Source organism: Triticum aestivum, chromosome 5B (genome assembly GCF_018294505.1).
Source record: "Triticum aestivum cultivar Chinese Spring chromosome 5B, IWGSC CS RefSeq v2.1, whole genome shotgun sequence".
In the NCBI taxonomy this organism is placed as follows: Eukaryota; Viridiplantae; Streptophyta; class Magnoliopsida; order Poales; family Poaceae; genus Triticum; species Triticum aestivum.
This window is the reverse complement of record NC_057807.1, coordinates 219,130,426-219,141,953: the sequence shown is the minus strand read 5'-3', so window position 1 is coordinate 219,141,953 and position 11,528 is coordinate 219,130,426. Positions and strand designations below refer to the sequence as shown.

General features: G+C 42.5%; 2 protein-coding genes across 4 annotated transcripts in view; both read right to left on the bottom strand.

Moving 5' to 3' along the window:
- Positions 1 to 1,400: 1,400 nt before the first annotated feature.
- On the bottom strand, positions 1,401 to 5,447 carry LOC123111076 (uncharacterized). 2 transcript variants are annotated; one of them, XM_044531756.1, is made up of 5 exons: positions 5,130 to 5,447; positions 4,928 to 5,051; positions 2,975 to 3,093; positions 2,406 to 2,524; positions 1,401 to 1,903 (listed from the first exon to the last, which is right to left on the bottom strand). In XM_044531756.1, exons 1-4 carry the CDS (start codon positions 5,336 to 5,338, stop codon positions 2,407 to 2,409), a joined length of 570 nt encoding a protein of 189 aa, XP_044387691.1. In that variant the 5' UTR covers positions 5,339 to 5,447; the 3' UTR covers positions 1,401 to 1,903; position 2,406. The 2 variants fall into 2 exon arrangements, with proteins under 2 accessions (XP_044387691.1, XP_044387690.1); XM_044531755.1 differs by having other exon boundaries at positions 1,401 to 1,900; positions 5,130 to 5,446.
- Positions 5,448 to 5,654: 207 nt separating this feature from the next.
- Positions 5,655 to 11,528, bottom strand: part of LOC123111075 (la-related protein 6B) — a 17,951-nt gene continuing 12,077 nt past the window's right edge. Inside the window, exons 7-10 of one of the 2 annotated variants that reach the window (XM_044531753.1) lie at positions 7,421 to 7,468; positions 7,273 to 7,341; positions 6,455 to 6,595; positions 5,655 to 6,271 (exon numbers count right to left, since the gene is read on the bottom strand). In XM_044531753.1, coding sequence (XP_044387688.1) covers positions 5,954 to 6,271; positions 6,455 to 6,595; positions 7,273 to 7,341; positions 7,421 to 7,468 — 576 coding nt within the window. In that variant the 3' untranslated portion in view covers positions 5,655 to 5,953. The remainder of the gene's footprint in view (positions 6,272 to 6,454; positions 6,596 to 7,272; positions 7,342 to 7,420; positions 7,469 to 11,528) is intronic. The other variant, XM_044531754.1, reaches the window with a different exon arrangement.

The following is an 11,528-nucleotide window of genomic DNA, read 5'->3' as shown; positions in this document are numbered from 1 at the left end:
CGCACTGGGTGGGTAGGGGAGGTGCCTGACAAAAAAAGATGGGGAAATATGCGGCACCTAGGGATCGAACCTTGGTGTCTAAGGTAGAATAGAGAGGCTTTAGCCACTGCGCTGTCTCCATGTATCTGATATATGTTCAGCATCATCATTTTAAATAATTGGGCGCGGCGGCAAATTTGGTGAAACCGAATCGTTTTTTAACTTACGGGTGGCATTGGTGGGTAAAATTTTGTCAACTTATGGGGTAAATTAAATGACGTACCACCAGAAGCAATATGTGCTTTATTAGTATATAATATATATATATATATATACTAGTACAAATACCCGTGCGTTGCACCGGGCAAAAAAAGGCACAACCAGCTTCATGCACCATTGTGCATCTTTTTTATATTTAGTTTTAATAAATGTCCATAATAAGGTTAACCGTGAAAAATCCTTATTTTTAATAAAAGTTAACATTTTCATAAAAATTGGAACACTTTTTAAGAATAGTTAACGTTTTTATGAAAATTTGAACATTTCTCTAAAAAAGAACATTTTTTACGGGATTTTTTTAATAGATGTTTTTTATGAAAAGAATATTTTGTTTTTGGTTGTACATTTCTAGATGGACTTTGTTTTAGTAAAAAATGGAACTTTTTTGGGAATTTTTAAGTTTTGTAGAAAATGCGAACATATTTTTTTTAAACAAAGATAGTGTGAACATATGTAAAACCGTGAACATTTTAAAGCTATTTTTATTGTGTTAAAAAATTACAGATATTTTTATAGCATCTTTGTTAGGCAATTTTTACGTATGGTTGTTTAATTGGGAAGATTTTTTTTAACTATTTGGGCTTGGCCCAATAAAGCACTTGACGTTAACTTTTATTAAAATATGGACGCACGAACTCATCTTCCTTATCGTTATCCATTCTTAAGTCTCCCTTGGCAAAGTGCTCTGCGCCGCCGCCACGTCGTGTCTACCTCCTATGTCGAAATGGGCCTATCCCTTCCTCTCGTGGTGCGCCGTAATGGAGAGTTCCCCATGGGGCTGGGAGGGGGAGAGGCGGGGCAAGCAGTCTCTGTTTGGTGCCCCCTACCAGCTGCGGTCAGAGTTGATCAATTGTTTCGTCCAAGCAGCACGTTTTGCCGAATAATACGCCACCGCAATCATGGGAGTCCAGTTAACGATTTTAATTGAAACTTAAACCATTATTGAATATATGCACACAACACCCATAAGAAGATCTTTGGACGACAGTGAGATCGAGCCATCCATGCATATAATCAAACTGCAACAGACCGGTTGATTAGAATCGTGTAGTGATCAACAGCATAAACTATCATCCATGGAGTAGTTTTAGAGCAAATAAACTGCAACTTTCTGGAATATAACAATAATAGAAGCACCACAGTAGCAACTAAAGGGTTTGATTTCAGTCAAGGAATATAGCATTACATCAATAGCAAAACATGGTGATATTTGTGGAAATAAAATAACTCTAGGTGTTCTATGAATTCTGAAAGTCTGAATCAACTCATGTGCAACTTTTGACGATGGTGCAAATGGAGAGGCATCACAAGATTGGATCCTTATCCTGCTATATAACTGTAGTACAGTTAAAGCAAATAAGCTAAGGAATTGGACAGCAGGATGAAGGTGCACCACACCATCCAATTCTGAAAAGGTGGCGGCTAATGGTCTTCCTTGTTGAATCCATAAGGACTATGCTTTTCTATCCTTGAACTAAGCTGAAACTCGAGCTCTAAAATCTGAACGAAAAAACTTGATTTCTTGGAAGGAGGGTCACTGCTCCAAATCGTGTTGCCTCGCCCGTACATCACCGAAGCTGGGGCACACATTGGAGCAGTGGCATTTGCGACGCCCAGCAGCGGGGTCACATCTCATCCCCATCAGCTCAAATCAAAACAGAACGCAAATTAGCCCAAACAGTTAGAAGACTTATTTAAACCGCACATGGTGCACTCAGACATAAGAGAAGACCCAAGCAGAGCGATCAAGCCATGCAATTCTAGCTATTAAAATACTAATTAGTTATTGTATCTAGACGGACAGTCTTATGTAAAACGTTTAGATTTACGTAGTAGTTTGCAAGGAGCATATACATACTATTTTTCAAATGGGGTGTATACAAGTATACAACTGATACTACTTTAACTGAAAACATCAGAGAGCATGTTTTAATTCATTCATGATCTCTGCATTTTATTTAGAAACAAGCATGCACCAAGATACTCACATAGAGAGCAGAATCCTCTCTTTCACAGTACTATTGTTTCATCTAGCTCTAACATATCCTCTCTTTCTCCCTTTTAATAAGTAGTATAGTTGATGCTATACAGACTTAAGAAGTAAGTAGTTGATGACAGATACAAATCGATGACACTGTAGTATGTACCTCAGGTCAGACGAAGTTTCGGCGGATAGTAGAGTATATGCAGACAGATTTCCGGCGAAGTCGGCGGTGTACAGCCACGACGCTGTCGGAAACTTGAGGCGTGAAGATGAGCCAAATAACTGCAGATTATTCCAGAGAGTTAGAACACGAAAAACTATTTGACCTTGCAATAGAATAGAAAGGGTTCGGCGATGTGCACATCTCTCTCTGCTCTCTCTCTCTCTCTCTCTCTCTCTCTCTCTCTCTCTCTCTACCTCACCTCTTTTTTCACCACAAGTTACAAAACCAAATAACTGAATTTGTTGGCCCTGTACATCATTTAAAGATTAAAAGAAACTCAAATCCAAGATCAGTTGTCGTTCATGACCTCTGCATTTTATACAGAAACAAGAATGCACCAAGATACTCACATAGAAAGCAGAATCCTCTGTTTCACAGGGCTATTGTTTCATCTATCTCTAACATATCATCTATTTCTCCCTTTTAATAAGTAGTATAGTTGACGACATACATACTTAAGAAGTAAGTAGTTGATGACAGATACAAATTGATGACACTGTAGTATGTACCTCAGGTCAGACAAAGTTTCGGCGGACAGTAGAGTATGTGCAGAAGGATTTCCGGCGAAGTCGACGGTGTACAGCCACGGCGCTGTTGGAAACTTGAGGCGCGACGATGAACCAAATAACTGCAGACTATCCCAAAGAGTTAGAACACGAAAAAACTATTTGACCTTGCAATAGAATGGAAAGGGTTCGGTGATGTGCACGGTCATATGCATGAAAGCATCGAATTTGTTTACATGTAACATCAGGAGTATATACATGTAGTCGCCTCCAAAATTGACCATATGAGCTTTCAAATGAAAGGACAAAAATGAAAAAGGAACATATAAGAAATGTGAGTTATATAGTATTTTATTACCAACATGGCATCACTCAAAGATAATACTTGTCAAAGAACAGCTTGATCAGGCACAAAGACCTAGACATGTGAAAGAGAAGGGAATCAATACATAAAATTTAACCTGAATCTACCTCAACCATGAGCAAGTACGAGCACTGCTCCTTGCCTTGAGTAAGTGCTTGCTCTGGCTTAGTTTGCCCCAGCACAACAGAGATCAATTCCCTGGATGGCATATATTTAATATACGTTCTCCTCCTAGTACTAAAAATAGGACTACATGGCTTCCTAGCGAGTTAAAGCTAACAGAGATCAGAGAGCAAACTAATTTCACCAATTTATCATTGTAATCTCTATTGAATGCAACACTTTGCCACATCTTGTATTATCTATATGGCATTGCTAAAGTGATTCTAATCTGAAAAAAGAATAAAAAAAAATCCAACTTTGCCATGTTAAACAGCATCCATAGTATTGCATGATGTAGTGACCCAAAATTAGTAGCACTATAATTGGATGGTTCAAACTCATGTGCCAGATGTCCTAAAAGTTCAGACTTGTATTCACAAAATAAGGAAATTCAACAATATATCTTCAAATGTAACTATGGATGGATTGAACAACCAAATTGCTACCTGATAGAGCAAAATTCCATATGCTTTCTGTTTTTTAAACCGAGTTCGAGGTGGATTCCATATTCTAACTGCACTTTACGGGAATGGATCTACAATCATATTAAGAGATTCCCTTCATCTTGAGCTGGTGCTTCAGCTGTTGGAACACTTAAGCTCAGATCTTCAGTATGATTTTCTTTAAGTGTAGGATCGAACAAAACCTACATGATAGATTGCTTACATTTATTAATAATCAATCAAGCAATTTTCTTGCACGGATAACACTATGTCATGAAATGTATTGCTGCTATATTTTCGTTCAGTTTTTGTAATAAGATAAAGTACTTAAATGATCTGCCAAGGAATAAACCAAATCAACAGCGACTCTATGGTCTAATTATCAGCTCTACACAATTAATAATACAAATAGAACTCTGGTACTAATTCTACAGAAAAGATACACCAAATACATTATCAGTCAGGTTCAGTACCAAGACCATTTTAGACATCTAAACATATTTATAGTATAGCGATATAGCTGCAGGTGTAAAGCGTGAAAATTCTCGATGGTACAAACTGTAAGCTGACAAATTGTCGATGCAATGTAGGTGCCAAATAAGTGTTGGCGTCATACCACAGTGCACTGACACAAAGCATAAAAGGAGAATAACATATTAACATTTCATTGTTGTACCAAAGAACAGACCATAGCTTCACAGCTAAGATTAATGCAGTAGTAGCACTACAATGACTTGTCAATAGTGACCTCGCACACACTGGCATTTTTACTGTAACTATTTTATGAGCTTGCAAATAAAAGCACAAAAATGAGAAGGGAACAAAAATGAAAATAGCACATATATACACTATTTATGTTTTGAAGGATACCAGTTCACAAATAAAAAATATATCTGTTCATGGACTATTTGGCGCAGTAGCAGAATTTTGTTTAAAAAATGGACTTGTGCTAATGGGAGAGATAGAGAGCAGATGGGGATTGCTTGCCCTATCTTGGTGCAGCAGAGGCATCATCCGAGGTGAGGAGGTGCTGCTGGCTAGGGTTCCTTCCTGCCCTTGACGGCAGCGAGCGTGGTGGATGGGGAAATCCCATGGCGTGCTCCATCTGCATCTGCAACAGAGGATATGAAGAGAAGGTGAGATGTAGGGGTGGAGGATCCCGGCCAAGAAAGGGGAAGGAGGGATGAACCTGGGGCCGCCGGAGACGGGCCGGCGAAGCACTGCCCGAAACCCTAGCCACGGGGGTGTGGTTGCGAGCGGGCAGTAGAGGCCGGGAGCGGAGAATCTGGACGGAGGGGAGGGAGGCGCGGAGCTTGGGGGGGCTCGGGGGCGTGCTGTGCGGCGCTGGAGCTCGCCGAAAGCGGCCGGCGTGGGCGGCGGCGGCGGCGGCGACTTCATGGGCGAGAGGGAGAGGAGGTGAGCCCGTGCGTGTGTGGTTGTGTTTTTTTTTCTTTACAAATCTGCTCAGACCGCGCGTTGAATACTCTGAACGCCAGGGTGTTTTGTGCAAAAACGAAACGTTTTCTCAGATATCCACTTAAGATAGGACTGCGGGTTGAATTCTCACAAACAAAGGGGCTTTTTTGTAAAACGACCATGACGGACGACCAGAAGCACTCCGTGCTTTATTAGTAGGGAAAGATACATATATATATATATATATATATATATATATATATATATATATATATATATATAGGTAAAGATAAAGAGGTAAAGATAAAGATAAAGATTTTAAGTCACATACCACGAAAGTCTCGACAAGGATTATGGAGAAAACACCACTACAATTCCACTCTTCAACTTCTTTTTCAGTCAATTTCTTCCGCCTTGCTAACGAAATAACAAATCCCTAAAAGGTAGAACTACAATAACCGTGTGACACACACCGGCACACCTCCAGTTTGATTGGTCCACAACGAGGAGTCCAAAAATACCAAAGCACACAGCCATGCAAGAAACAGGTTTTGTTCGAAACCATCTATATCAACATGAGAGAGCACAGCAATGGGTTTAAAGCTCGACGGCGCACGAAGCTGATGATGGCTTCCCCCTGCCCATGGCGAAACCACGAGTGCCATCAGGCATTCGTGGGCCAGGTGGCTGTTTGTTTGCCACAGGTAGTAGCTGCTCGACCATGATAAGCTGGGTGTTCGGTGGTGTCCCAACTGGATGGCTGCCACGACTGTTGATAACCTGGTGATGGTTGCTGCCATTGTGAATGTGATGATGATAGTTGTTCAGTTGATGGTAGCCACGGCCTCGGCCTTTACCGCAACACCCACGGCCTTTGCCATGCTTTGGACCTTGCTTGTCACTGTTCTCATCAAACTGCACAATATCAGGGTGGTAAGGTACTGAAATTCAATAATCCTGACTTCCTGGCGTCTAAGTTAGTTTGGAAGAATAATATTTCTGGGGTTTAGATGATCACGCTTTTACCTCACATCCAAGTGAGACTTAATTTTAAATAAGCATGTGATGTGTCAAGTAGATTACAGCAAGATTTCTTACCAGGTGCTCTGGCAATACATCTGCCAGTTGAAAGGATCCTTCAAGCTGTCTCTCGTTTGATTGGTTTGAAGTGGAGACGTCGTCCTCACCATTTCCATCACCTTCATGCCCTCCCGTTTTCCCTTTTACTGGACCCTTTGTCTACACCCAAATCATGCCAAAAAAATATTAATACCGAATGCCGAAACATCATATTTATAGGTTACATTGAGATTACTCCCTCCGATCCATAATACGCGCCGTGGTTTTAGTTCAAATTTGAACTAAAACCACGACACTTATTATGGATCGGAGGGAGTAGATAGCAACCCATGTGTCGTGGTTTTAGTTCAAATTTGAACTAAAACCACACTTATTATGGATCGGAGGGAGTAGATAGCAATCCATGACATACTGACATACTGACATACATATTTGATATACTCCTTTTGCAGCAGTTACTACATAGATTTTGTGAAACAACAAGCATCAAGTATATTGACGTTCACTACTGATACCCAAATAGAGAACACAACTTGTAATAGTTGATTACAGATGGTGACGAGGTTGTTGACACAATAGTAAGTCATTGGCAAGCAAAGCAAAACTATCATTTTGTATCTATATATCAGCAAAAGCAAAACTAATTGCTGAGGCCGATTTGAAGACACTAGGGCACAACAAGTACACACAATCTAAAGAAGCTTTTAACCGAGTATATCAGCTTATGACTTATATATTATATGACAGATAAACACAAGTGCACATATTAACATTAAATATATCAGTGGTCAACTAGAGACAATATATGAATAGTCGATCCCAGTATGTGTGTCTACCATGCAAGTATTCAGCAGCCGTGATCTAAGCCCATTTCTCCAGTTCCTTTCATCATTCAGCTCCAGAATCTGCATCAAATCAACCAACATCAAGGCAAAACACAGCACAAACATTGTGCTTCGGAATTCAAAATCATGTAGTACATACTGCCTTCTCAGCATCCTCATGAGTCTCATACTCCACAAAAGCATGCAGCTAGTTCCAACGAAAAATACAATTTGTTAGCAAGGGAATGAATATGAGCTACTGCAAACGCAAAAGTATATATAAAACTATTGGAAACATGACAGATTTTCAAATAATAAACATATTGCACCTTTTCAATTGTTGACTATATTGAAACAACCAAATGAGACCTCTGGATGCCTACGTCAAATTCTGTATGACCCATTAGGTGGACTGGAAGATCTTACGGCTTAGTATTGTGAATCTGTGAGGCCATGCAAGTGAAACATATGGACACTGTTTGTCCAGATTACTCTGTGGCCAGTGTTGTAAATGCACACTAGAACAATCCCTGACAACAAAAGGGAGGTCTTTAGTCCATTTGATTAGATTGATCAGGGCTATTGTAAGTGGCATTTTAAACCTTTTTACTACAGATCTATCTGCTGAGAGATATCTAGGATTTTAACATATCTGACAACTTATGCAATTTCATGGGTTTCAGAGACACTTATATTCATAGTACCTAAACTCGTATTTGGCTCATTAAAGTGAGACTCGCCTTTGTACACTTTCGCACCGCTTCGACTAGACCCCGCTACTACCTCGTATCCAAATACCTGCGATCTAGCTCATTCCTTTTAAGCCCGATTTTTTTTCAAAAGAGACCACCTGCCGAACAGAATTGTCAAAAAAGACCTCCTCCGAATGAAAGTGACAAAAAGGACCCCCTCGGCCGTGGCGGCAGGCTATGTTTTTAAGGCGACGCCTTACCGCCTTAGGGAGGGGGGGCGCTTTGGCGCCTAGGCGACGCCTAGGCGGGCGCTTTGGACGCCTAGGCGCCCAAAGCGGTCGATTTTCCAAAGCGGAGGGGGAGCGCTTCGACGCCTAGGCGTCGCCTTAGGGACGCTTTAAAAACATAGGCGGCAGTCACGCCGGGCGACACGTGGCACCTGCCGCCACGGTGCCAGGCGGCAGGCTCGGCATAACCGCAAAAGGTTGGCGCGACGGAACGGGCTGGCTATGTGGGCCCCCGCCGCCTCAGGGGCTGGCGGCAGGACTGTGCCGGTGGGCCTGGCCGCCTCTCTAGCTGGCGGCAGGTCTCTGCATGCGCGCTACGGTGCCGCTCGTCTAAGACCAGTACGGACTAAGGAAGGAATTGAAAAAGGCAACTCCTCCTTAGTAGGAATAGTAGCTGAGGCTGCTTCAACTCATAACAAAGCTATTCCAAAACATAAGTCCAGGATGATCTGAGGTCACTGGTCTCACATGGAAGAGATACAAATCAGAATATGTAACATGAGCGTTGTGGGATGCCTCAATTTGCAAAAACAATTATGTCTTTTTTTGTACTCGTGTGTGCCAACTGTATTAACTGTAAACCACATACTTCCTCCGTCCGAGTTTATTGGGCCCAAGAGCCACCAAAGATTGTCCCTATTTTTAAGTCCCCAATATAATACCAAGTCAGTTATGCCCCGGTTTCCCGAGTCGCTCCATGGAACGCAGCGCACGGTCCTATTTGATTGGACATGCATGCCGTAGCCAATGCATGCGTTGGGGGTGGTTAGCATCCCTAATTAATAGGGCGATTACAGGGTAATTTAGGAGATTTATTGCTCTTCCTTGATCTTTGCGCTTTGGCTCTCGGGCCCAATAAACCCGGGCAGAGGGAATAATTGTTTGGTTCTTTTCTAGGTTTTAGACATTGACACAAATTATGCAATATGAACATGTTTAAAGACAGTTATGAAGAAGAAAACGACGTGTCCTGATGAAGGATTTGGAGGTATAATATAGAGAAAAAAAAGGATTTGGAGGTGATTACAGAGCTAAGCTTCAAGTACGTATATGTATTGGTGATTGATAAAACTAACAGCTTAGATAATTGCAGTATGTATAATGCAATTGCTTATTCAAGTTGCTTCATTTTCAGCTTTTCACAATGTTGCTACTTGATGAAATTTATGCACCCTTCTGTATTCAATGTCAGGTAATACACAAAGGGCGTAGCCATCACACAGGGATGGGAACTTAGGTTGTATGAACTTGGCAGCATCATATCAGCTTAAGTTTTAGATGTTAAAAGGATTACGGGTCGAACAACTAGTCTAGTAGAGTCTCAAGCTGATTGTCGACTAGGTTCTTCGTGTACACTAGCTCTGTGAGTTAAGGGGTGGAGCGACTAGTCGTGGACTAGTCCAGACTTGTCAACGTGCTTTGAGTCGATCGGCTCAAATTTGGAGGGATAAGTGTAAGTGCATCTAGTGCCACCCTTTGTTGGTTTTGGAGTATTGACAAACTTGGTTAAGGGACTAATGTGTTTGCGAGATTACAGGAGAAGACAGGTAGAAGTCCCTAGAGATTCGGTTTGCCCATCAAAGATGACCCCTAAAAATGTATGAAGACATTGAAGATAATGGCGGTACGCGAAGACATTTGTTTGAAGACAACGGAACGCAAAGACTTTCGCCTGAAGACAATGGAGCGCGAAGACACAGTCTTCTGGTAGTTTTATTTTCTTTCTTGTCATAGAAACCACCATACTGTTAAGTGGGGTCGAGGTAAACAAAGTCAGAAACTTACGTGATGCTCAACCTAAAATCCTAAGTCTTCAGTGACGACAATGAGAGAAAACCTCTTCCAGAGTTGGTTGAGCTCAAGTAAAGCTGCCGCATGTGTTTGAAATCCGACCGCTGGACACGTGTCGGTTGGCCAATGACCCAGGTCATTTCGGTCATATCATGTCGGGTTGCCTCCTGGCTATAAATAGCCCACCCCCTCCACCATAAGTTGGTGGCTGCTCCGAGTTATTACACGGCTATTGTCGTTTGAAAGGAACCCACCTCCAAAGCCTTTGAGAGAGATTCCTTGCAAGGTTAAACCCAAAATACCCAGAGCCCTGATGCCTTTCTGTTCCGCGTGAACCAAAGACTTGTTACACTTGAAGACTGTCATCTTCCAGCCGGTTTCTGAGCATCCAAGAGTCATTGTGGATTGCCGGTGAACAAGTCTGTGAAGGTTTGGAAATCTTCCTTAAAGACTTACCCGAGTGATTTGGCGAGATTTCCAGATCTTAGCTCAAGGGGAATAAGATGAAGACTAGGTCTTCAGAGTTCAATCTCAGCCTCCCTAACCAGACGTACAGCTGTCACAAACAGCCTATGTTTTTAAGGCGGTAAGGCGAGGCGAGGCGCTGGGGGGGGGGGGCGCCTCACTGCCTAAGCGCTAAGGCATAAGGCGAGGCGACGCCTTAGAGACTTGTAAGCAACAGAATTAAGTAGAATTTGGTAGGCATTAGGCAACTAGGCATACAGCCATACACACCTTGCAACTGATGGTTGTAGAGCCCATATAGTTCTGGAGAGGATGGAGAATCTGCAGGAGAGGATGGAGAATCTGCAGGAGAGGAGGAGGAGGAACTGCAGGAGAGGTGGGGGAGGGGGATCTGCCGGAGAGGAGGGGGAAGCTGCCAGAGAGGAGGGGGAGAAGCTCAGATCCAGCCTGGGGGTGGGGGGAAACTGAAAATGGTTACAGGTCTCTCTCTCTCTCTCCCTCTAGTACCTGTTGGCGCCAAAACAAAGTTTCCCGCCCTTTCCTTCCCTCCCAGTTATCTGTTTCCCGCCTAAACCACCCAGCTCTATCTAAGGCGTCCTTATTTGCCTAAGGCAGGCAGAGTGGCGCCTAGGCAGACGCCTTGGACGCCTTAGACACACATGTAAGGCAAGGCCGACGCCTTGCCTCCTGGGGGCGCCCTGACGCCTAGGCGTCGCCTAAGCGACGCCTTAAAAACAGAGCAAACAGCTGGAACCGGTCAAACAAATCACGTGTCTTCTCCGAGCATCACTTCACTCCCTTACCGTTTAGTCTCGTGAAGCCTTTGTATGCTCCTTCTATTCGAAGACATTGTGTGAAGACATTCTCTCTGTGAGCATCTTTGTCTTCACATTAACTTCATCTACGTTTTGTGCTGCCTTGTTTGTGTTTGTCTACGCTTCTAACTTCAATTGTGTTGACAGCATACCTAGTGTAGTTTATCTTTCGATGTATCCTGTTTAATTATTGTTTTGCTTTCGCATCTTCAAAGACA